Source organism: Panthera tigris, chromosome B2 (genome assembly GCF_018350195.1).
Source record: "Panthera tigris isolate Pti1 chromosome B2, P.tigris_Pti1_mat1.1, whole genome shotgun sequence".
NCBI lineage: Eukaryota > Metazoa > Chordata > Mammalia > Carnivora > Felidae > Panthera > Panthera tigris.
In genome coordinates, this window is record NC_056664.1 from 65,111,625 (window position 1) to 65,138,520 (window position 26,896).

The following is a 26,896-nucleotide window of genomic DNA, read 5'->3' on the forward strand; positions in this document are numbered from 1 at the left end:
GCCTGAGTTGAGTCAGACCAAGTGTTTGCCAGAGGTGCAGCAGCACTGAACTCCATGGCATTTTCCCTGTGTTGTCCCAGAGAAGCTTTCATTGATGGGTGGAGCCTGAAGTCAGACCAGATGTCTGCCCCCAGCTCACTTCTGGGGCCATAGTTGGACTGGTGTATGTAGTTATCTTCCCCTCTCCCTGGAGCAGGAGTCACTTTGGAATGGTGCTTTCCCCTATTGGGGCTGCTTGTACACTGTTGGGATTGTGGCACCATTTGGATGGGCTTCAGCCAAGGATGTATTGGAATGGGAAGGTATGCAGGAGATCACAGGGTTAGGATGCACTGGTAGCAAGGTCCATACCTGTCTGCTGTGGGAAGAGAGCTGCAGCCACCAAGGAAAACTTCTGTGTAGGCTGGAATGGAGACAGCAGATCCACAGAAGTGTGTAGGGTTGGGGTGTGCTGTTAGCAAGCTAGATGGAGAGTGTTCATGCAGTGCTGGTTCTCGTGGGTGTCTTTGTAGCTCAGCTTGGGGATGGGGGAGGGAAATGACAGCTCCCAGCTCTCTTGTTCTTAAGTCTTTTCAATGATCTCTGCCACTCTGACACATGCTCTGAGATTAGTAAATAAATCTTCTTGTATATGTTCATTGGATTTCAAACTACTGCTTCTGTGCTGTATTTCAATGGGGCTGTTTGTTGAGCTATCTCTTTAAGGGTAAGGACTCAGTTTCCTCTTTCTCTCCAGCTCTCCCAGAGCCAAGCTCACTGATTTTATTTTCTTTTAATTTTCTTTTTATAACTTACATCCAAATTAGCATATAGTGCAACAATGATTTCAGGAGTAAATTCCTTAACACCCCTTACCCATTTAGCCCACCCCCCCACCACAACCCTTCCAGTAACCCTGTTTATTCTCCATATTTATGAGTCTCTTATGTTTTGTCCCCCTTCCTGTTTTTATATTATTTTTGTTTCCCATCCCTTATGTTCATCTGTTTTGTCTCCTAAAGGCCTCATATGAGTGAAGTCATGTGATATTTGTCTTTATCTGAACAATTTCACTTAGCATAATACCCTCCAATTCCATCCACGTAGTTGCAAATGGCAAGATTTCATTCTTTTTGATTCCCAAGTTAATACTCCATTGTGTGTGTGTGTGTGTGTGTGTGTATGTGTATATATATATATATATATATATATATATATATATATATATGTATATATATGCATTCATCCATTGATGGACATTTGGGCTCTTTCCATACTTTGGCTATTGTTGATAGTGCTGCTATAAACATGGGGGTGCATATGTCCCTTCAAAACAGCACACCTGTATCCTTTGGATAAATACCTAGTGGTGCAGTTGCTGGGTCGTAGGATAGTTCTATTTTTAGTTTTTTAAGGAACCTCCATACTGTTTTCCAGAGTGACTACACCAGCTTGCATTCCCACCAACAATGCAAAAGAAATCCTCTTTCTCCGCATCCTCGCCAACATCTGTTGTTGCCTGAGTTGTTAATGTTAGCCATTCTGACAGGTGTAAGATGGTATCTCATTGTGGATTTGTGTTTCCCTGATGATGAGTGAAGTTGAGTATTTTTTCATGTGTCGGTTGGCCATCTGGATGTCTTCTTTGGAGAAGTGTCTATTCATGTCTTTTGCCCATTTCTTCACTGGATTATTTGTTTTTTTGGTGTTAAGTTTGATAAGTTCTTTATATTTTGGATACTAACCCTATATCTGATATGTCGTTTTCAAATATCTTCTCCCATTCTGTCAGTTGCCTTTTAGTTTTGTGGATTGTTTCCTTCGCTGTGCAGAAGCTTTTTATTTTGATGAGGTCCCAGTAGTTCATTTTTGCTTTTGTTTCCCTTGCCTCCAGAGACATGTTCAGTAAGAAATTACTTCGGCAAAAACCAGAGAGGTTTTTGCCTGCTTCCTGCTCAAGGATTTTGATGGCTTCCTTTATTACATTTAGGTCTTTCATCCATTTTGAGTTTGTTTTTGTGTATGCTATAAGAAAGTGGTCCAGGTTCATTCTTCTGCATGTTGCTGTCCAGTTTTCCCATCACCACTTGCTGAAGAGACTGTCTTGATTCCATTGGATATTCTTTCCTGATTTGTCAATATTAGTTGGCGATACGTTTGTGGGTCCATTTCTGGGTTCTCTATTCTGTTCCATGGATCTGAGTGTCTGTTCTTGTACCAGTACCATACTGTCTTGATGATTACAGCTTGAAGTCTGGGATGGTTATGCCTCCTGCTTTGGTTTTCTTTTTCAAGATTGCTTTGGCTATTAGGGGTCTTTTCTGGTCTATACAAATTTTAGGATTATTTGTTCTAGCTCTGTGAAGAATGCTAGTGTTATTTTGATAAGGATTGCATTGAATATGTAGATTGCTTTGTTAGTGTCAACATTTTAACGATATTCTTCCTATCCAGGAATATGGAATCTTTTCCAAATTATTTTTTGTCTTCTTCAATTTATTTCATAAGCTTTCTATAGTTTTCAGTGTATAGATTTTTCACCTCCTTGGTTAGACTTTTTTCTAGGTATTTTATGGTTTTTGGTGCAATTGTAAATGGAATCAATTCCTTGATTTCTCTTTCTGTTGCTTCATTGTTGGTATATAGGAATGCAACCAGTTTCTATGCATTGATTTTATATCCTGCAACTTTGCTGAATTCATGAATCAGTTCTAGCAGTTTTTTGGTGGAATCTTTAGGGTTTTCCATATAGAGTATCATGTCATCTGCAAAGAGTGAAAGTTTGACCTCCTCCTGGCCAATTTGGATGCCTTTTATTTCTTTGTGTTGTCTGATTGCAGAGGCTAAGACTTCCAATACTATGTTGAATAACACTGGTGACATTGGACATCCCTGTCTTGTTCCTGACCTTAGGTGGAAAGCTCTCAGTTTTTTCCCATTGAGGATGATATTAGCATTGGGTCGTTCATATATGGCTTTTATGATCTCGAAGTATTCTCCTTCTATCCCTACTTCCTTGAGGGTTTTTATCAAGAAAGGATGCTGCGTTTTGTCAAATGCTTTCTCTGCATCTATTGGGAGGATCATGTGGTTCTTGTCCTTTCTTTTATTGATGTGATGAATCACATTGATTGTTTTGTGGATATTGACCCAGCCCTGCATCCCAGGTATAAATCCCACTTGGTTGTGGTGAATAATTTTTTTAATGTGTTGTTAGATCCGGTTGGCTAATATCTTGTTGAGGATTTTTGCATCCATGTTCATCAGGGAAATTGGTCTATAGTTCTCCTTTTTAGTGGGGTCTCTGTCTGGTTTTGGAATCAAGGTAATGCTGGCTTCATAGAAAGAGTTTGGAAGTTTTCCTTCCATTTCTATTTTTTGGAACAAACAGAGAACAGGTGTTAACTCTTCCTTATGTGTTTGGTAGAATTTCCCTGGAAAGCCATCTGGCCCTAGACTCTTGTTTTTTGGGAGATTTTTGATTACTGATTCGATATCCTTACTGGTTATAGGTCTGTTCAAATTTTCTGTTTCTTCCTGTTTCAGTTTTGGTAGTGTATATGTTTCTAGGAATTTGTCCATTCCTTCCAGATTGCCCATTCTACTGGTGTATAATTGCTCATAATATTCTCTTATTATTGTTTTTATTTCTGCTGTGTTGGTTGTGATCTCTCCTCTTTCATTCTTGATTTTGCTTATTTGGGTCCTTTCCTTTTTCTTTTTGATCAAACTGGCTAGTGGTTTATCAATTTTGTGGATTCTTTCAAAGAACCAGCTTCTGGTTTCATTGATCTGTTCAACAGTGTTTGTGGTTCTGATAGCATTAATTTCTGCTCTAACCTTTATTATTTCCTGTCTTCTGCTGGTTTTGGGTTCTATTTCCTATTTTTTCCAGCTCTTTAAGGTGTAAGGTTAGGTTGTCTACCTGAGGTCTTTCTTCCTTCTTTAGGAAGGCCTGGATTGCTATATGCTTTCCTCTTATGACCGCCTTTGCTGCGTCCCAGAGGTTTTGGGTTGTGGTGTTATCATTTTCATTGGTTTCCATATACTTTTAATTTCCTCTTTAACTTCTTGGTTAGCCCATTCATTCTTTAGTAGGATATTCTTCAGTCTCCAAGTATTTTTTACCTTTCCAAATTTTTTCTTATGGTTGATTTCGAGTTTCATACATTGTGGTCTGAAAATATGCACAGTATAACCTCGATCTTTTTGTACCTGTTGAGTGCTGATTTGCATCCCAGTATGTGATCTGTTCTGGAGAACATTCCATGTGCACTGGAGAAGAATGTATATTCCGCTGCTTTAGGATGAAATGTTCTGAATATACCTGTTAAGTCCATATGGTCTAGTGTGTCATTCACAGCCATTGTTTTTTGTTGATTTTCTGTTTAGATTATGTGTTCAGTGCTGTAAGTGGGGTGTTGAAGTCCCCTACTACTATGGTATTATTATCAGTGAGTTTATGTTTGTGATTAATTGGTTTATATATTTGGGTGCTTTCATATGTGGTGTATAAGTGTTTACAATTGTTAGGTATTCTTGGTGGATAGATCCCTTCATTATGATACAATGCCCTTCTTCGTCTCTTGATACAGTCTTTATTTTAAAGTGTAGATTGTCTGATGTAAGTATGTGTACTCCAGCTTTCTTTTTTCGACCATTAGCATGATATATGGTTCTCCATCCCCTTACTTTCAATCTCAAGGTGTCTTAGGTCTAAAGTGGGTCTCTTGTAAACAGGATATAGATGTATCTTGTTTTCTTACCCATTCTGTTACCCTATGTCTTTTGATTGGAGTATTGAGTCCATTGACGTTTAGAGTACTGAAAGATATGAATTTATTGCCATTATGTTTCTTGTAGTGTTGGAGTTTCTGGTGGTGTTCTCTGGTCCTTTCTAATCCTTGTTGCTTCTGGTATTCATTCATTCCCTCATCTTTTCTCCCCTCAGAGAATCCCCCTTAAAATTTCTTTCAGGGCTGATTTAGTGGTCATGAACTCCTTTAATTTTTGTTTGGGAAACTTTTAATCTCTCCTTCTATTTTGAATGACAGCCTTGCTGGATAAAGAATTCTTGGCTGCATATTTTTCCGATTCAGCACATTGAATGTATCCTACCACTCCTTTCTGGCCTGCCAAGATTCTGTGGATAGGTCTGCTACAAACCTGATCTGTCTTCCCTTGTAGGTTAGGGACTTTTTTTTCCCTTGCTGCTTTCATGATTCTCTCTTTGCCTGAGTATTTTGTGAATTTGACTATGATGTGCCATTTTGATGGTCGGTTTTTGTTGAATCTAATGGGGTTCCTCTGTGCTTCCTGGATTTTGATGTCTGTGTCTTTCTCCAGGTTAGGAAAGTTTTCTGCTATGATTTGTTCACATAACCCTTCTACCCCTTTTTCTCTTCCTTTTCTGGGACCCCCATGATTCTCATGTTGTTCCTTTTTAATGGGTCACTGATTTCTCTAATTCTTAAATCGTGCTCTTCTGCCTTAATCTCCCTCTTTTTTTCTGCTTCATTATTTTCCATAAGTTTGTCCTCTATATCGCAGATTCTGTTTTGCCTCATCCATCCTTGCTGCCATGGCATCCATCCGTGATTGCAGCTCAGTTATAGCATTTTTTATTTCATCCTGACTAGTTTTTACTTCTTTTATCTCCACAGAAAGGGATCCTAGTCTGTTTTTGACTCCAGCTAGTATTCTTATTGTCATGATTCTAAATTCTGACTCAGACATTGAGCTTGTATCTGTGTTAGTCAAATCCCTGGCTGTCATTTCTTCCTGCTGTTTCTTTTGGGGTGAATTCCTTTGTTTCATCATTTTGAAGGGAGAAAAGGAATTAATGAGGTAGAAAAATTAAAATTAAAAAATATTAAAATTAAAAATTACACACACAAAAATCGAATAAATGATGCTAGATCCTAGGTGTGTTTTGGTCTGGGTGTTGAAAGTGTTTTGAGAGATCAAGAAAAAAGGGAGGGGGGAAGGAAATCGTTTGAGAATTTGAAAAAATGAATACACTGAAGTATATGAAATGATGGAAGTAAAATAGAATTTGAAAAAATTTGCAAAGAAGTTTAAAATATAGTATAAAAATCAAAGAAAAATTTTTAATAAAAACTGAAAATAAAAATGAATTTTTTCTCTTTCTGTATTCAAGAAAAAGAAATGAAAAAAAAGGAAATCATTTGAAAATTTGAAAACGTGAATACACTGAAGTAGAATAAAATAAAATGGCAGTAAAATATAATTTGAAAAAATTTACACAAAAGTAAAAAATATATTAAAAATTAAAATATTTTTAATTTGAAAATAAAACCATTTTTTCTCTTTCTGTACTCAAGAAAAAGAAAAGTGAAAAAGGAAAAAAAAATTGAATAGATGGACCTGCTAACAGATTGAAATACGACTGAAAACTACTTCGCTTTTCCCTAGAAGTCAGACTATGAAGCATTTATAGTCCATAAACTATGCAGGCGGTGAGATTTGTATTCTTAAAGAGAGAGGTTGGCCCAGTTGGGCGGGGCTTAGTGTAATGGCTCCGTTCTCCACTAGATGGTGCTGCTAACCTACTGGGGTGGATTGTTGTGGCACTCATAGGTGTGTATGTGCATGTGTGGGAGTGGTGAAAATGGCGTCACCCAGTCTCTAGTATCAGAACTCTGTTCTCTCCAATCAGCAGTTGCACATCTGTCCTGTCTTCAGCTTTCATCCACTCCCTGCTTTTTCACTGTCTGTGACCAAGCCCCAGGCAGTACCTCTCTCCTGAGTTTTGTCTCAGATGTGACTGTTTTCCCTGGCCCCTTACTTCTGAAGGACTGCGGCTTTGACCCGTTCAGCCTCTCTGCGGCAGGGTCTCACCAAGTAATGGCCGAATGTCAGCTGCACCCAGGAATGCTTGCTGGACCCTGCTGCTGCTGGTGCCCCAAGACTGCAGCCAGGTGCCAGCCCGCCCCAGAAAAAGTTTGAAAGATAGTGTAGCAGCAGCATTTCAGGAATTATGGAAAACCACAACACACATCTGGCACCAGTCTTCACCCTTAAGAACCTTGTCCCAGCACCAGCGAATGTGGCTGTTTTCTGGGGTCTGCTGGGACCAGGTGACCTCAACAGTCTCTACTTAAATGCCCTTCCAGCAATGGAACCGCTTTTCCCCATGTGGCCCAAGAACCTCCCGGACTCCACTCTGCTCCTGGGGATTCACCCTTCCCACCAGAGCACTGCCAGGTATCGAGCTGCAGAGTTGCAGACTCTGCACTCCTCTTGTTTACTGTCTTAATGGAATTTAAACCCTCTTCTTTCTCCCTTTTTAGTTTAGTCCCTGAGGCTGTTTCCACTTTTCCACTTTCTCTCCAGCTGCTTTTGGGGAGGGGTGCTTTTCCCATATTTTCCCTCTCCCTCCCCCCCCTCCACCCGCCAAAGTGGCTCCCTGCCTGCCGCGGCTTCTCACTCCCCGAGTTCACCTCTCCATGCCACCTACCTGCTGAATTCTGTGGTTCAGGTTGTGCAGATTGTTGTGTTGATCCCAGATCAGTTTTCTAGGTGTGCAGAATGGTTTAGTGTTGGTCTCGCTGTATTTCATGGGCGCAAGACACACAAAAAACTTCCATGCCTTTCTGCCATCTTGGTTCTCCCCCCACCCAAGCCCACTGATTTTTAAAGTTCTAGATGTTAAGCCCCACTGATTGTAAGAACTGGCAAAGTTAGGCCCCTCTGGTTTTCAAAGCCAAATGTTATGAGGATTCATTTCCGCAGCGTGGGCCCCCTCTATTTGGGGTGCCCGGTGTGAGGTCTGCTCCTCTCCATTCTGTCTATAGCATCCATCCCTCTCATGGACAGTATTGTGGGTCCATTTGACTCCCAACCTGTCTCCACCCTTCCTACCCTCTTCAATGTGTACTCTTCTCTACATTTAGCTGCAGAGAGTCTGTTCTGCCGGTCATTTTCTGGATTATTTACACTGATGTAGATGTTATCTAGGTGTATCCATAGGACGTGGTGATCCTAGGATCCTTCTGCCCTACCATCTTTCCTGGAAGTCCTGTCTACAATAATGATACTGTTTATTTATTTATTGCTAATTTATTCCCTTTTAACCCTACTTGTCTGAGACTTCATAAGAAAGAAAAATTTCCATTAACTTTATTGTTAGAAGAGCCTTATTCTTCCAAATATAAAACTATAGAGCAACAATTCAATGTAACCCAAGTATCTTATCTAAAGCTAAAGAATTGACAGTACTATTCACAAAACTATTGTTTTATTTTTTTTAATACACACTGGGTTTAATTTGGAACACTATGTACTCTGATATAGGATAGGTTGCTGTAACAGGATACCCTTAGATACAGTGGCTTACTCAAGACTATGACATAACAGTCCAGGTGGACAGTCTAGTCTGGGGCTGGTATAGTGGCTCTATCATTTCAGGGACCCAGGCTGTGCCAAGGTCCTTCAACAAGTGCTTCCATCTTGAGATCACAGTAGTTGTTCCTGCCATGTGTCCCCACACCATCAAGAAGGAAGAAGGAAAAGAATTATGTGATCGGTCTTTACCTGGGAGGATGGGGGAATTTCTATCACCAAGAAAACAGGGTAAGAATGGGTATTTGGGGCATGAGTAGTCTCTGTGACATATTGCAACTTAACTAGGCTTCATTCTAAATAACATTTTGAATTAAATACGAGGCACAAAAAGATGTGCTTTGAGTGGAGCAAGGGTAGAATTAGCATCATTCAACTTGGAGACGTAATCTGAGCAAAACACTGGATATCTTATTGTGTAACAATATGTAATTTAAATAGGTGCACACTTTCCGGAGTGCTTTATATGGATTATCTCATTTACTACTCAAAAATTGTCCTAGGTATCACAATCCATCCCCCAATTCCTCATATAGGAAAGTGAGGCATAGAGAGGCCAAGTATGTTGCCTGAAGGCACAGAACTAATAAGGGGTAGAGCTGGTACTTGAATCCAGACATTCAGATTCCAGAATTGCCTCTCAAACCACTTCTTGTTCAGCCACTTCCTAACACTTGGAATGTTAGGCTGCCTTTTGAAACTGGATAGGAGGAAAGATTCTCTAAAGAGTAATACCTTGAGTTTAAACAAAACTTTAAAAATCAAAACAAAATCTGAAGTATACAAAACAAGGTTTTGCCTGAATTATTATTTTATTTTTTACAATCAGGATGGTAGATAATGAGATATTCTAGGTTTATAACCCATAAATAAACCCAGATTCATCTAAGGTATTAATTTAGACTGAAGAAGAGTGAAAAAGAAACAGGTTTAATCTAAATGTGATATATTTATTACTCCTGGGAAAATAAATCTAAGACCTTATTTTCTGAACATCAGGGTTATTAATAAAATATTCAGGTATATCCATGTAATACTTTAGACCATTTTTTGATCAAGGCAAACTAAAACAACTTCATCCTGGTATTTGAGGCTTAATCCTCACCCTCAGACCGTTTTAGGTGATTATTATATATCCAGAGGTGCTTTAAATTATATTTAGAACATCACAGTTGCTAATAAGTTAAGTAAGAAGACAGTGTTAAAATAACAGTATCCACTCCCTAGATGCATTAGTTTGCTAAGGCTGCCACAACAAAATAGCCTAGACTGGATGGTTAAAATAACAAAAATTTATATTCTCACAGTTCTAGAAGCTGGAAGTTCATGATCAAGGTATGAGCAGGTTTGCTTTCCTCTGAGGCCTCTTTCTTAGGTCACAAATGACTGCCCTCTGCACATGGTGGTCTCTGTGTCCTAAAGCTCTCTTCTCATAAGGAAACCAAAAGATGGGTATTAGGGCCTCCCTAGTAGCATTATTTTAACTTAATCACCTATTTAAAGGCCCTGTGTCCAAATACATAGGCTTAGGTACTCAGGATTAGGAGGTACTCAGGATTAGTTCAGACTATGAATTGGTGGGAAAGGGGCATAATTCAGTTCATAACACAGAAACACTTTGGAAACACTGAGGCTATGAAATCAATTAGCAACAGTGAGAAGTTCAGCATTTGACTACTCCCATCTTACAGTTTTGGCCAAAATAAGATATGGTACAGGTTGTATGTTTCAGTGACAGTAAACCATCTAAGTATTTTTTGGCAGCCTTACTAAATTCAATATGAAGATTATTTAAAAGAACATCTTGAACTTGCTATTGCTTACATTTTCACCAGCCAGGCAAGAGGAAAAATCAATGTGACATTAGCAAACGTTTTGCTGACAAGATCAAATGTGGTTGAGTGAACTGAACAGATAGGACAGCAGGCATTACAGTCGCTCAGAACAATATCAGGTCTCTTACCAGAGAATAACTGTTAGCCACAGAAGAGCTGGAAAAATTCAGGTCAGTGTTCAGTACAGATGAATCCCTTTTCTAAAGTTGTATCTGTAGAGAACTTAAAGTGTATGGCAGCAAGAGAAAACATTTTACCTCTTTTGGGTTATGGCAGTGAAATTAAAAAGTATAGGCACATCGCTGAAAAAGATTTGAAGTATTTTGAGTATCATCAAAGGAATTTATTCCATCCATCTCACAAAGATATTCTTGATTCTGTTTTTATTTTCTTGACCGCTGTATTTCTTTCATTATAAATCTCTCTTGAAAATGGGAAGAGGAAAGGAAAATTTATGACTTGTAGGAACTAACATGGAGAATAATAAATGAGGGAAACCATAAAGTCAAAGACCCTTCATGCAATTTTCTAAAAGTAATCTTCAGATATATGAAATTTTTACAAGTTGTACTCATCTGACTTGGGATAAAATATATTTAAAAACTTTGGCATAACACAAAAGCAATATTTTTGTTTAAAAACTAGGAAAGAAAAACTGTGGCACTATTAGAACAGACTACCTAATAAAAATTTCTACATGGTTATGACAACACTGTGAAGCATCTGATATCAACAAAGGAGAACTTCTGGATATTTTTTTTTAAAGAGTGACTGTTGAAGACCTTTGACAATATCACTGTATCATATTTTATATAATGCAAATTACACACAGCTTTATGTGGATAATATTGGTACTGGGAAGACCAAGACCTTGAGATCATTACAAACCACATTAGTAAATCACAACAGCCACCCCAAATGATATGTAATGGCAGACCTTGAGAGCATTAGATAAAAGGTCCTGTGTGAGGCCACCCTACCAACTCTCTTGCTTCCACTCTCACTAGCTTTACTCACCATTCACTGAATGCTGGTCATTCTGGAAATGCAGTTTTCTCAAGGGGCTATGTTCTTTACCATGTCAGAACCTTTGAATATGCCGCCTTTTTGGCCTAAAATACAACCCTTCCCCCTTCACCATCTGGAGTTAAAATTTGCCTTTAAAATCCTTTGGATACCAATGTGGTCTCTCAGGGTATCGAATACTGTCAGTTGACTGTATTTGCTGCTGCGTCATTTGAACACCAGATAAAGTGGTTGGTTTGGGTTTGTTTGGTCTTGTTTTTTTTGTTGTGTTTTAGGAAGCCTATTTTAGAGATGATCATAAACAGCGGAATTATCTTCAGGAACTGAAAGTAAAGGAAGAGAAGATTTGCATTTCTCACCAGGTTACATGCTCATTTAGTTATTAGCACAGCAAACAGCAGACTCACACTCACTGTTTAAATTGTTCCTTCTCTTCCCTTTCTCTTCCTCTCTCCAAATTATAAGACATAAGATGAATACCTAAAGCTAAATAAATATAAGACCTCAGTGCCTATACAGTACTTACACTGAATCACAAGTAAACTTCTGTTTGTCAGTCTCTCTTACTAGACAATGACATGGTTGGGGACAGTGCCTGTTTCCTGTCCACTCTTACATATGCAGTACTGGACCCAAAGCACTCAGAGAATAGTTTGATGAATAAGTAAACAAGGGAATAAATGATCAAAACATTAATTACAACAACTTTTCTTTTTAAAAACATAAATTTTGTCACTGTACATATAAAAACTATCACTGATCTCAGTTTCACTTTCAGGATAACCAAAACTACTCTGTAGTTTTTGTTTGTGAGGTAATAGGACATTACTGCATATATCTTTTGGATCGAACTGTTTAAGTGATATTCTGTTACTGATTTTTCAAATTAATTGATGAAAATTGACTATTCATTTGGCATTAGAGAATACTTTGATTGAAAGATGATTTATCAGACATTATCTGTGTTTATCCACCTTTCCAGCCAATAATATTAGATCTATAAATGTTTTGTCTTGCTCATGTAATCATTCCCAGCTGCATAGAAACAGGCTCTAATGTCACATATCTTAAAAAAATAGGTAACCTTCCCATATCCTGTGTGACTCTCCAAATACCACCTCTCATTCTCTCTTCTGACTGGCCATTCCTTTCAGTCCTACTACTTCACCAAATCTTCTCCTTTTGAAATCAAGTGATCTCCATGGAGCCAAGCTCTATCATCACTTCTGTGTCTGTTTCTTACTAAAACTCTAAGTAGTAAACAACATTTATTTTTAGTTCTAACACTTTATTCTTCTGATTTCTGCACCATGACACTTATCTATTTTTCCACATGCCTTAAAAGGTCTTCCTTCATAGGCTCCTTAATAGTCTTGATTTTCTTCTGGACATCTAAATATGGAAGATACCGTAGACTCCATTCTGTTTACTCTTTTTATCTCTATCTATACTTCCTCCCTATTACATTTAGTACTATAGATTTTAATTCCATCTGTATGCCAACATATCCTATCTAACTACCAACCTACCTTTTTCCAACCCTGACCTATCCCTCGTGGTCCTGATTCACACATGCACTTCCTACTTTACTCTCCACATGGCTATTTAGAAAGCCCCTCAAACATCCAAAAGAGAACTCATAATTTCCACCACTCATAATGAATTCCTCCTCCTTGCAGTAAATGACACTACTGTTCAACCAGTTATCCTTTTGTAAAAACCTAGAAATTATTGATTTTTTTCTGAACCATTTATACATCTAGAGCAAGTGCTGTCCATTCCACTTCACAATATAATCAAAGCCTACCCTCTTCCCATATCTCCACTGCTGCTCCCTAACAGAAGCCACTATTCATCTCTTCTCAGGTAAGAAAGTAGCTTTCCCATCCTCCTCTGCTTCCACATCTAGTTCCTACAATTCATTCTTCACACAACAGCTAGAATGATCCATTGAAAATGGAAATCAGGTCATGGCCCTGCCCTATGACTCCCCACCACACTCAGCACAAATTCCAGGCTATTTTCCAGTAGGTTGTGCCCCACCAGCTCCTTCAGCCTCTTCCACTCCATCTTCTCCTTGTCCATCTTACTTCAATTTTCTATAGCTTCCACATACAAACTGAGGAAGATCACTCTTCAGAGTCGTGCACCTATTCCTTCTCCCTGGATAACACTTCCTTTAGATCTTTGCATGGCTGGCTTCTATTTAACATTCTCAGAAGTGGGCTTCTCTGCCCAGCTGATCAAAAGTAACGCATCTACTGGGACAGTTTCTTCTGCTTTATTTTTTTTTCATGATTATCACCAATTCTAAAATTATCATAACTTATTTATATTATTATAAATATATAAATTTATATTTATATAAGTTTATTATAAGCACTATCCTGTCTTGTTACTGTTATAGCTGTAACACCTAGAAAAATGCCTATTATAGATGCTTGCTGCATAATGAGTATTTACAGAATGAATTAATAAGTCAGTGGGGTGTTTCTAAATATAGCATACATCTCTTAATATGAAAAGAGAAATAATGAATATGTAAATATGGCACATTCCACAACATTCTATGAGAGAAAGTTTCTTCTTCAAAGCAAGAGAAAATAATTGCTCCCAAATGATAGGGATTTTACTAATTTTACATTTGTTTGTGAATATAGAGTATTAAAATAGTCTAGTTTTCTATTCCATTTGTTCTTTGTATGATACTTGGGATAGTAGTTTCAAGTCAAAGGTTTCATGTCATAATTTGATAGGAGACTTCATATCTTACCCAGGTTAATGATTCCTCAGTGGATACAAATAATTGGTAAATAATGGTGATATTATTTAGTGGCTTAATGTATTATATTGATATTTTTAAATTACATATATGTAACATATACGTATGCTATACTTACAATATATGTACAGAGATAGATAATTGTATACATTTGCACCTCTATACAATTTTTGTGATTTTAATGGAAGTTTTTAAATACGAGAATGTGTGCATGAAAATATATGTGTAGCTAAACCATTGTTCTGTTTGTAAAATAAGTAAGATTAGACTTTGTGTTTTCCTAAACTGGGGTATAAAGGAATGATCACAAGACTGAGATTCAGAAGATCTAATCCAGCTTTCTGCTGCTAACTAGCCTGACATTGAGCAAATCGTTATACTCACTAGAATGTAAGCTCCATTAGGGCAGGGATTTTTGTCTGTTATGTTCATTCCTGTATCACCAGCATCTGGAAAAGGTTGGGCTCAGCGTAAGTGCTCCACAAATAATTTTTTACATGAATTACACTTCTCCAAAATTAGTTTCCACATCTACAAAACAATGTTCTTTCCAACCCTTATATTGTAAATAATATTAAAGCTGTTATGAATTTAAATAAGACAAATTCATAGCTGGAACTGTTTATTCAGTTTTTACCTTGGCCTTTATAAAATTGTCTAGTTCATCAAAGCTCTTTTCAATGAATATTTATTAACATGAATAAGACGAGAGCTAATATCAGTCCATATTTGCTGTCTTCCAAAGGACAAAAACAAAAACTTTAAAATTAAAAATGTATCATTCAAACTCATAAAATTAAATAAGTGTAAAAGAAAGTTCAATAACCAACTTCTCAAATATTTCCTTAAAGTGTGCAACATTTACGTTTTGGAATGTATTAAGTTTTAAGATTGCTCTAAGAAAGTTAAGACACCCTGTAAATGAACCTTTAAGAATACCTGATATTCCAATTACATAATATAAAAAAATTAATATTCACTTAAAATTTTTTTTCATTCATTGAACAAATATGTAATAAGTGGCAACCATGTGAAACCTGTGTTAGGAAATGACTGCCAACCTGATAGCCTACCCTCTGCTGTCAGCTGCGATGCCAGGTGTACACAAAGCCCTGAGATCTCTGGTGTTGGAGCCTCTTGGCCAGAGTCAACAACATTAGAAAGACTGCAGAGGCAACCTGTGTGCTACTGATAAGACAGTAGCCCCCCTCCTGACCACCATTACTCAGAGGCTCCCTACCACAATCACCAGGACCAGTCCCACCATGGGTATTACTTCCCTGTTCCCTCATTGCCTGTATCCTTACTTCTTCCATACTGATGACTAATGAGACCCTGACCCCTTTACAATAAAGCCATTGCTGCTCTACCCTGTCACCCTCTATCCCTCCTTATCCTGCCTTTTTCCATAGCACTTATTACCAGGCATGTATTTATTTATTTGTTCATTGCCTTGCTTGTATACACACATACACTAGAATGTAAGCTCCATGGCAGCAGGAAATTTGTCATTCATCAGTATATCTCCAGCACCAAGAATAGTGAATGACACATAGCAGGTGCCTAGTAAATATTTGTTGGATGGATGTGTGGGTGGGTGGTTAGACGGATGGATGGATAAATGAAAAATTTAATGAGTGAATAACCTGAACCTCCCCACTACTGATCCTCTTAACTGTCTCTCCTCTGTTTCCAGCATCACCTCACCATTTAGATGTAAAGGTTGCCCTCATTTTTCTAGCCATGATAGTACTTGTTCTCAATAAGAATTTGGTGTTCCACCCTGGGTTTATTGCTTCCTGCTGGTTTGGGTAAACATTTGCATAACTGTGCTTGGCTCAGTTTGGTAATACATCCTTGGGGCTTGCCTTTATCCCTCAAGTGGGACCCAGCCAGTATGTGTGTGTGAATGAAGTGTTGCCCCACCATAATGACTTCATAAAGGAACTACATCTGAGAAGGAGGCACAGTATATAAATAAATCAATATACAAATAAATAAAAACAGCACTAGGATGTCAATAAATGAAGTCACTGCCTTCAGTAAGTGTACACATTCTACAATGACAAGCCAAATAGGCAAGACAGAGACTAGAAAGGGGAAAGGTAGAAAATTCCTGAGCCTTAGGTGGGAAAATAGGTACATCTGTTGGTACCTATTTGGTACCAACAGAATGTTGGTAGGAGTGATTTAAACTACTATCATGTTTCTAAATGGCAATTTAGAAAAAGCTATTAAGATTAAATGGATTTGTACCCTTTCACTATCATTCAGCTTCTAGAAATATGTTCTATAAAAACTCTCCTGTAACAACTGGAAATATCCCAAGTACTCATCAATATGGACATGCATGGTTTAATTATGAGATCACATAACAGTGCAGTCATTAAAAAGAATAAATATAGACATGTTTGTATTACAGATATATTAAATGGAATGAGGAAATTGCACATTAGTATGTGTGGTGTGATCCTGGTATTGAGTTTATACCAGTGTTCTAGATACTATGGATAACAGTGAGTAGTATTCACAATGTCCCTCTCCTCATAGAGATTAAATTCTAACTGGGGAACAGACAACAAACAAATAGAAGTTTAATGGCAGAGCAGTGCTATGAAGACATATAAAGCATGGCAAGGAGATAAAAAGTGATGAGGACCAGAAAAAGCCTCTCTGAGGGGGTGACACTGGCACAGAGACCTGAATAAAGTGAGGGAGCAAGACAAGAAAATCAGAAGGAGAGACAGTAAGGAAAACAGGCCCTGAAGCAGCATGCTTGGAGTGCTCAAGAAAATGCAGGAAGACTGTGTGACTGGAGAGCAGTGATCATGGGGATGAGAGGCAGAGTGTGAGACTGGAGAGGTAGCCAGGGGCCATATTATGTGGCATTTTATGGGCCATTGTGACAATTTCAGATTTTCTTTTAATTTTGATGATAAACCAGCACAAGATCTTGAGCAAGGGAATGATATATTCAGAATTGTGTTTTTAAGGAACTGCTGTGGCTTTTACGAAGAGACTATTCAGCATTGAGTCCATATAGTAAAACCAATTATATCTTTTATTAGACAATCTACAAAAGGATTGCAGTGACCAAAAATGAGAGGAAAATATGCAATCTTTCATATGGTGTATTTAGGAGTGTTTTGGGGCACCTGCTTCAGAGGTTTTATGAGGGTTGAAGAGTTTATGTGTGTATACACATACAGTAGTTAATGTATACAGTTATACATATAGAGTTCTTCATATATTAATGGGTATTAAATGATACTATGTGAAAACCTGAAAGAAAACCAGAAATACACATCAAATGTTTAGATGGAAAAAGTGTGGCAGGTATTAAAAGTCTAACTTTTCGGTATTGTTCTAACCAAAAAGATGTTTTGGAATTTCATTTTTATGCTATGAATAGACTGGTTAGTGCATTTCAAAGTGGTTTGAAGAAGTTGCTCTGAATTTAGAGTTTAAAAAAATGATCAGCCATTATAATTCACAATGCAGAAAGAGACTCATACTCAAAACTGCCAGTAAGAAATGATTCAGCTCAGTTCAAAAGCCAGGAGACAGCAATAAAGCCTTGGAGTTAATACCTGTTCTACCTACATAGGTATCCTTATATGCCATCTCAAATGAGATCATGTATGTTAACTTGTTTCAAAAATCATTAAATACTACTGTTTATTTTTATGGGATTGCTGATACATGGCCAAAACTGATATTTTTCACGCTTAGTCCGCTGTGCCTCATCTCCTTTAAAGGACAGGGCCCATTCATTTAGCTCTATTCCCACATATTTGGAACATTCCAGATTGGGAATTTCCTTTTAGGTTGTTCAACATTATATTTCCCCATAATGCAGTTCAGTGCCAAATCCAACTTTTCATTGAAGTTGATAACTTGAGCAGCAATAATACAATGAGTTCATTTTGGTTCACTGAGATTCAGGCAGTCTCTGGAACAGGGGCAGTGGTCTCCCTTCCACTGCTACCCCTCTTGGCCAAAGCATATTGTCGGCAAAGAGATTTAGCTAATCAGATTATTCTCTTAGACTCTTTTCTTGAGTAAACTTTTAATTATATGCATAATTGTTTAATTTGCAGAATCAACCAGTATCCCGGGAGAAATTGTCTAAACAAGACTTAGAGTTTCTTGTATTTTCTCTTGTCAGAGTCAGGCCACAAGAAGTTAAAAAGCACCATACAGAGAAGCACAGAAACAGGAATGGCAGCCGAAATGAGGAAGATGGTAAGGCAACCAAGTCGAGAGTCTACTGACGGCAGCATCAACAGTTATAGCTCCGAGGGAAAGTAAGTGACGTCAGCACATCTGTATGGCTTTAAAACCATGGGTTTTGTAAGTCACAGGTAAAATAACAAAGCCACCAATGTTTATGGTGCAGCTTATTCCTTTTTTTTAATGTCTACTTATTTAAAAAAATTTTTTCAGTGTTTGTTTATTTTTGAGAGACAGAGAGAGACAGAGCATGAGTAGGGAAGGAGCAGAGAGAGGGAGACACAGAATTCAAAGCAGGCTCCAGGCTCTGAGCCACCAGCACAGAGCCCGACGAGGGGCTCGAACCCACAAACCGTGAGATCATGACCTGGGCCAAAGTTGGACGCCCAACCAACTGAGCCACCCAGGCACTCCTAAAGTTTATTTTATTTGGGGGGGGTGAGGAAGGGGCAGAGAGAGGGAGAGAGATAATCCCAAGCAGATTCTGTGCTGGCAGCGCAGAGTCCCATGTGGGGCTCAAAGTCACAAAACCACGATATCATAACCTGAGCCAAAACCAAGAGTTGGATGCTTAACCAACTGAGCCACCTAGACACCCCTCAGTTAAAATTCAGACTCTTGACTTTGGCTCAGGTCATGATCCCTGGGTCGTGAGATCAAGCCCCACATTGGGCTCCCCACTGAGCATGGAGCCTGCTTGGGATTCTCTTTTTCTTCCTCTGTCCCTTCCCTGCTCACCCTCTCTCTCAAAATAAATACACATTTTTAAAAATTAAATAAAATTTAGAAGTGAAAATTAATTTCCCATATTCCTACTTTTCTCCAAACTATTTTGGGTTCTGAGTAAGTCTAACACTCTCATAATAGGAACTTACATTTTTTTTTGTTTTAAAACATCACTCTTTTTTACCTTAGGAAAAGATCTCAAAATTTATCTTCCTCATTATTTTTGTGTAAAGAGTTTTAGTTAGTTTTGAAATTAATCATGAAAAAATATAGGTAGATTTGTGTTTTACTTACTTGGTCTGCTTTTACATATAGATCCTGCAAAAAATCCTGCATTTCTCTATGCTTTAGAATTTTTCTGGTAAAACCAAACCTTTACTGAGGTGATAGATCTTACAATTAAGTAATTATTATTCTGCGGTGGGTTACTTGGAGATTGGCTGTGTGCAAATTTTCCTATAATTATTTATTTATTGGCATTCAAAAATCTCATTCATCAATCTAATAGTAGTAATTTATTTTACTGGAATTGTTTTTTTCTGTTTAGAAAATGAAACAAAATTATGCCAAGTTAATGATCATGCTATGTTTACCCATTCCTGAAACTATTAAGTCCGTTTATTTGATCAAATGATTGGTATGCATCCTCCCAGCAACATATAGCTAAGAGCAAAAATCAGCAGGCATGAAAGTTATAGAGATAAACTTGCTGACAAAATACCAATATTTGATGAAATACGGTAATGTGACATACAAATGAAAGACCAGAGACAATATTTTCTGATATAAAATTAATAAATCAAATAATATTTACCTCCACCTGAATAAGCCACTTAACCTCTCATAGATTGATTTTCGTGGTCTCTGGGTGTGATAATAAATTTGTGCTCGAATTCCCTTGATTGTGAGGAAGTAATATGTGAAAAAGCACATTCGGAATAACAAATCCCTACAGAAATGTGCTTATTCAAAAACTACTCATTGAAGGCCATATACGTAGCAAGCATGGTTCTTGGTACATGGACAAATCAATAAACAAGAAGGGCACAGTCACTCTCTGCTGGAGCTTACAGCCCAGGGAGTTCAGGTAGTCATGGGGTAGTAAGCAATGGACATATTCTAATCAATTCTTTTCCACTTGAACTAAATAAAAATCTCAGATAATGTTAAAATGTAGTTCATTAAAAAATGAATAAACATTTTTATTTGTAAATAAGAAATTGTACTTTGCTATGATATTTATTGAAGAAATTATCAGGCATTGTTTTTTAATTTAGCATTGTTACTTAATGTTCATGAGCAATTATTCATGTAGGGTTCATCATATAAAAATTTACATCTTATATTTTATGTCAATAATATACTTATGGAGGGACTTGTATTTTTAAGTGTCCAGAAAACTTAGTATATTAAAACTATAAGCCATCCTGAATAGAACATCAGCTCTTAACTTGAGAATTTATTTAGACCTTTTCTCAGTCAGTGCTGGGCTTCGCTTGGTTCAGGGGCAATGAATGCAAAGAATCACCAAGTAAGTTGTCCAATATTTATGATTCATGATCAGAATAAGCAGTCATATGGACGCTAATGAAATGAATTCTAGGAGATCTAATGTTTTGATTTTTTTGTCCTTTTGCTAATAGCTTAATATTTCCTGGAGTACGACTAGGAGCAGACAGTCAATTCAGTGATTTTCTTGATGGACTGGGACCAGCTCAGCTTGTTGGCCGCCAAACCCTTGCCACCCCTGCAATGGGTAAGAATCACTTTTTCCCCCCACAGGAAAACTGATGTTTCATGATTGACAAAGTCATTTAAAGCATCTAGTAGTAATATAAGTGAGAAGCAACATTTTAGGGTATTTCTGGTTTCAAATGACTATTCTAATTTCTAATGCATGTTTCTAACTTGAGACATTATACAAAACAAAGTTAGTAAAAAATCTTTGAATTTATCAGAAAACTCTGTCAAGACAGAGTAAGGATAGCATTTCACAGCCTGGAAAGACAAGTGGATCATTCAGTAAAGGATGCTGGCTTACCTGTTTCACTAAGCAAAAAAAGATTAATGAAATTGCCTCCCTACTTAAGAACTTAAAAAAAATATTTTAGACTGAATTATAAAGGAGAAATTGGGTAGAGAAAGACCCTAGAAAATACTGACAAACACTTACATTAATGTTTCTATGCTCTTGGGAGTGGAAAAGAACGTCTAAAGGATCAAACCAAAGCCAGATAAGTTGAAAACTTCTACTAGAAAAAAAACTCTAAAGTAAGTTAAAAGAAAAATGATGAATGGAGAAAATTACATGTAACATGCACAACAGATATTCCCCTGAAGAACATGAGATTGCAGCTTGCAAGGGCCCAAAGAATACTCAGCAAAATGCATGAAAATAGGTCACCACAAAGACATATCATCATGGAATTTCACAACACCAGAGATTAATAGAAAATTCTACAAGTTTCCTAAGAAGAAAGATAATTCTATATAAAACTATCAAAAAGTCAGGGGTTCCTGGGTGGCTCAGTCATTTGAGCCTCCATCTTTGGCTCAGGTCATGATCTCATGGTTTGTGGGTTCGAGCCTGATGTCAGGCTTTGTGCTGACAGCTCAGAGCCTGCTTTGGATTCTCTGTCTCCCTCTCTCTCTGCCCCTTCCCTGCCCACTCTCTCTCTCAGTATAAACACCAAAAAAATCAGATTTCCACTGGACTCTTCAATAATAATATTGGAAGCCAGAAGATCACTGCATATTATGTTCAAAATTCTGAGTAACAATTGATTTCCAATGTAGAGTACAATAGCCAGCCAAGTTATCAAGTAAGTTTCAGGCTGGAATAAAAACACACTGACAAGAATGATGTCAAAACATTTTCCTCATACACAACATTGCTCATAAAGTTACTGGAGGATATACCTCAACAAAATGAACTGAGTAAATTAGAAAAAGTTGAGAACTAAAAAAGAAAGAAAAGATCCAGTAAATGAATGCTTCAGCACAAGAGAAAAACGGTTGGGATATCCAATATGATAGTGAAGGAAAAGTTAAAGATAACAATTGCAACAAACTTTAAAAACAGTTTGTCCAAAGGGTAACATGTCAGAATCCATAAGATAAAATCTCAGAACACCTAATGTGCTTGATTTTATGGAAGAAGTAAACAACCAGGAGAGAATAAGGGGTTGAATTAATGATACATCCATAAAAATGTAAGCAAATGCTTTTTAAAAAGACACTTATTAAATAGGGAAAAGAAAGAGCTGTCCAAGAAATGAGAAGTAACCACAGTATTCTAGTGCACTCATTTCTAAATAATGTTATGTAATCATAGTTATATAGACTAATATTGGAATAATGGAATGACAGCGTCAATATATGGTGGCGAAGGAAGGCAGTGAGAGAGGTTGAAGTTAGAAACTAATAATAATATCTAAAAGTGAAAAACATAGGAAAATGCCTTACAAATTTAGTATTTCTAAATAGGGAGGCAAATGCCAAACAGTTAAAAAATTTTTCACATAAAAATATTAAAAATCTTGAAAGCAGTGATCTTTGGAAGGCAAGAAGTTGAGAGAGAGAATGGGAATCTTTTATACTAATAAATAGGCTTATAGAACAGTTTGACTCTTTAAACTGTGTGTGTATGTGATTAAAACAAAAACCAAAGAGAAATGTGGGACCTGAGTCTAAAACAGAGTTATAAAAGTAATGGTTCTCAATCCAGAACCACAAAATTGATCAATTGACCTAGCAAATAAAGAGAATTCACAACTGAGAAAATGAAGATTATTTAGCTAAGGAAAAATTAGAACTTACTAATTTTAAGAAATAAAGTATCATATCAATCAGAAAATGATGAACACCTTAGTAAACATGGGCAAAGGATATGAACAGGCAAGACAAGAGAAATAATACAAACTGAAAATACTTAGACATATGTTCAGCCTGTCTACTAAAGAAATGCAAATTATAAATTTTAAACCATCAGACTGACAAAAATTAGACATATTGCTAATACCACTATTAGTGGGTGTGCAATATGGAAAGACAGATACTTCTGATGGTAGTACAAACTGGCACAATCTTTCTGAAGGATACTTGGCAATATACATAGAATTTTTTAATGTCCATTCAATTAGACCCCATATTTAAAAATCTGGGAATTTATGCTCAAGAGATAATTGACCAAGTGTGCAAAAATTCTCTATAAAGCTGTTCATTCCAGTGCTATTTATAATAACAACAATGTATATAGTCTATATTTCCATCAACAGGGATCTGGTTAAACAAGTAATGACATATCCATTCTAAGGATGCATGGTCATGATACAGATGATAGATAGATGGGTAGGTAGGTAGGTAGGTAGGTAGGTAGGTAGGTAAGATAGATAGATAGATAGATAGATAGATAGATAGATAGATAGATAGATAGGGATAGGTAGGTAGATAGATGTAGGTAGGTAGGTAGATAGGAGAGAGAGAGAGAGAGAGAGAGAGAGAGAGAGAGAGAGAGGAAGGAAGGAAGGAAGGAAGGAAGGAAGGAAGGAAGGAAGGAATAGATCAAAGGAGGAAGTTAGTTAAAGAGAAAGCACTTCTAAGATGGGATATTCACCAAAACATTAATAGTGTTCTTCTCTAGATAATGGAAATATAGATAATTATACTTTTTTACTAAGAAGTATATTAGATGATAAAAAGGATAAGAAATCTTATTAGCATATAAGAATAACTTAAATTCAGTATTGTTGTAATTAAGTGATTTATAAACTAATATGAAACTCATAACATGGATTAGTACCAGAAAAATGAAGAGAAACATTTCAAAACCTGATTTGGAGGAAGGGGAAGAAAAGTGGGATCAGGAAACTCTAAATATTAGGGTTTTTTATCAAGATCATGAAGATCATAATTTGGAGTCTATTATTACATACCTCTGTTTTTTAACTGCATGTAACTGCAAAGAAGCTGAAACATTTTGTTTCCCCTCCACTTGCAGGTGACATACAAATTGGAATGGAGGATAAAAAGGGCCAATTAGAAGTTGAAGTTATTAGAGCACGAAGCCTCACACAAAAACCTGGTTCCAAGTCTACACCTGGTAAGGAAAGGTCGTACTGAGTTTGCACAAGAGAATCTGACATAAGCAAAAAAATCCAAGTATTTGCTGCATTTGAATTCTATATGCTCTTGTTTTGCATCATCTGATTGATTAAAAAGGCAGCTTTTCTGTATTCTTTGATTCTATAAAAATGGATCTGGGTTTTCCTTGCACAATTATACTGTCAAAGTCTAAGTAAGAGTATTATCAAGTTAATTTTTTTCTGCACATTTACAAATGAAATTTTTTTTAGTTCCAATCATAAAAAAGAAACAGATTTTATTGTATTTATATATTATTATGTTTATAATAGGAACTGTAGGGGCTCCTGGGAGGCTCAGTCAGTTACGTGTACGACTTTGGCTTAGGTCGTGATCTTGTGGTTTGTGAGTTTGAACCCCATGTCAGGCTCTGTGCTGACAGTTCAGGGCCTGGAGCCTGCTTCAGATTCTGTGTCTCCCTCTCTCTCTGACCCTCCCCCATTCGTGCTGTGTTTCTCTCTCAAAAATAAACAAAAACATTAAAAAAATTATTTTTAATGTGAACTGTAATGCCAGCTATACCCCAGGTCACTCAGTCTTAGGTTAATTCCACATACATTTACTTGAAATGAGGAAAATGGCAGTGATGGTAACATAAGGGTTTTAAGGAATAGAATTTATGGAGCATGGGAAAGTTAAAATGATGTAAATAGTCAAGAGAAACTTTCAATAAGCAATCTCTAATTCTCTAATAAAGCATTCTCTAATAAAATCAGTTTAACTTGAAGGATTAACTTCTTATATGTTAATGTCACCTTTGTTCAGCTCCTTATGTCAAAGTGTATCTTTTGGAAAACGGGGCCTGTATAGCCAAGAAGAAGACAAGAATTGCGCGAAAAACCCTTGATCCTTTGTATCAACAGTCCCTGGTTTTTGACGAAAGTCCACAGGGTAAAGTTCTTCAGGTAAGTAAAAGTTTGTTTGACTTTTTACATTGTAATGTCCACATTATCCATATAAACACTGAAGAGTGGCCAAACATGAAGAGCATAAATTTCAGTAAGGAGAAATGCAGGGTAACATCCTCGAGTAGAAAAAACAAATTGTTAATTTACAATATAAATAATATGTAGTATTAAAAAAATATCTGGTGGATGTAGTAGATAATACAAAGTTTATTTTCTCTCCCTTCTTTTTTTCCTTCTCTCCATCATCTCCTTCTGCTTTTACCCTGCCTCCCACAGCCCCTCTTCTCAATAGGTAGGTAGGTAATCAAGGCAAATGATGCTGATAATTTATTGAGCATTACTATGTCCCAGACATGGGATACATAGAAGCAAGGAAAGAGAATATTCAGGACTGGTGAATGTCAGATGCATTGTTAAGTAATTACATGCATTATTTCTTTTAAACACTTTATCTACTATGTATATAAAATACCATTATCCCCCTTTTGAAGATTATGTATGAGGATCACAGAGATTAAATAATTTGACAAAATTACTCAGCACATAGGAAAGGCAGGTTTCACCACTCCTGCCTGTGTGAAGCAGGTGAATGAATTCAGTTGAGAACGTCTCCAGGTGACCAAAGGATTAGAAAATAGAACTTTAGGAGTAAGTATAATGAAATGAGTGCTTATCTGACACCAACAGGAGTTGACCCACATTGTGCTATAAGCTCACTATAAGCTATAAGCTCACTGATTTATTAACCATCTTATCAAATCAGAATTGTCAGGCAAATGCTCAAAAGGAACCAGCTTACAATTATTTTTCAACCTTCACTAACAAGTACATAATATAGAAGAAATTTAATGAATATTTTCATTCTTTATACATACTCCTTCATATGCACACTCTACCATACACCGAATTGCATTGTTTTGCCCTAACTGGTACAAATTTTAGTTTTTTATATCACTATGGCCCTATACATCACTTACCAGATAGTCATTACTAAAGAAAGTATTGAATGTATGTATAAACAAACTTGTATATGTATTTCTTTACCATGGTTTATGTAGCTAATATCCCTCATTGACTATGGAAACATTAGTTGCTTTCTATCTAATCTAAAAATTACTGTGAAGTATCTCTTTGAGCACCTGTATGTTAATCTCTATCTGTTCCTCCTCCTTAGTGTCAGTTATATTCATTTCATCTCATTCATTGACCCACTTTTGCAGAATAGTTGCTTTCAGTTCTTCAAATATGAAAGAAACATTAGAGTTTTATTGCATTTCTCTGTCTCTGCAGGTCATTGTCTGGGGGGACTATGGCAGAATGGACCATAAATGCTTTATGGGTGTGGCTCAAATCCTGTTGGAAGAACTCGATCTATCCAGTATGGTAATCGGATGGTACAAGTTGTTCCCACCATCATCCCTGGTGGACCCCACACTCACTCCCCTAACCCGCCGGGCTTCCCAGTCATCTCTGGAAAGTTCAACTGGGCCTCCCTGCATCCGCTCATAGTGAACTCCTACCAGAGTCATTCCAGTGAAACTCTACCTTTCAGGATAATAATCTGAACCAGATATTTCATGATCAAAAAAGCATTGTTGGAGACAGACAATCAACTTGTGTTTTGCCTGTAGTAGTTTTTCAATATGTCCCACTCGTTGTTTAAAACCTGGCTTCATATGACAGAACAAGGCAGTCTATCAAATTACAGTAAGAGTCAACATGCTAGTGAGAGTCACTGATGCTTCTAACAAACAGAAAAAGAGGAAACTTCAAATTCACACACACACACACACACACACACACACCAAATTGAACTGGAAACTCTCACTCTGTGAAAAGTTGTATTTTACACGTTTGTGCACAGACCACAAGCAGTGTTATTTCCCTGGTGTTTGAGAAGT

General features: G+C 37.0%; 1 protein-coding gene across 8 annotated transcripts in view; it reads left to right on the top strand.

Moving 5' to 3' along the window:
* The window catches only part of LOC102950023 (regulating synaptic membrane exocytosis protein 1), a 221,074-nt gene extending 194,466 nt beyond the window's left edge, over positions 1–26,608 (top strand). For 7 of the 8 annotated variants that reach the window (XM_042986656.1, XM_042986649.1, XM_042986651.1 and 4 more), the window contains 5 exons: positions 18,155–18,293; positions 20,589–20,701; positions 23,945–24,046; positions 24,853–24,992; positions 26,286–26,608. In XM_042986656.1, coding sequence (XP_042842590.1) covers positions 18,155–18,293; positions 20,589–20,701; positions 23,945–24,046; positions 24,853–24,992; positions 26,286–26,504 — 713 coding nt within the window. In that variant the 3' untranslated portion in view covers positions 26,505–26,608. Of the gene's footprint in view, positions 1–8,374; positions 8,575–18,154; positions 18,294–20,588; positions 20,702–23,944; positions 24,047–24,852; positions 24,993–26,285 lie in introns of those variants that run through there. The other variant, XM_042986655.1, reaches the window with a different exon arrangement.
* Positions 26,609–26,896: the final 288 nt, after the last annotated feature.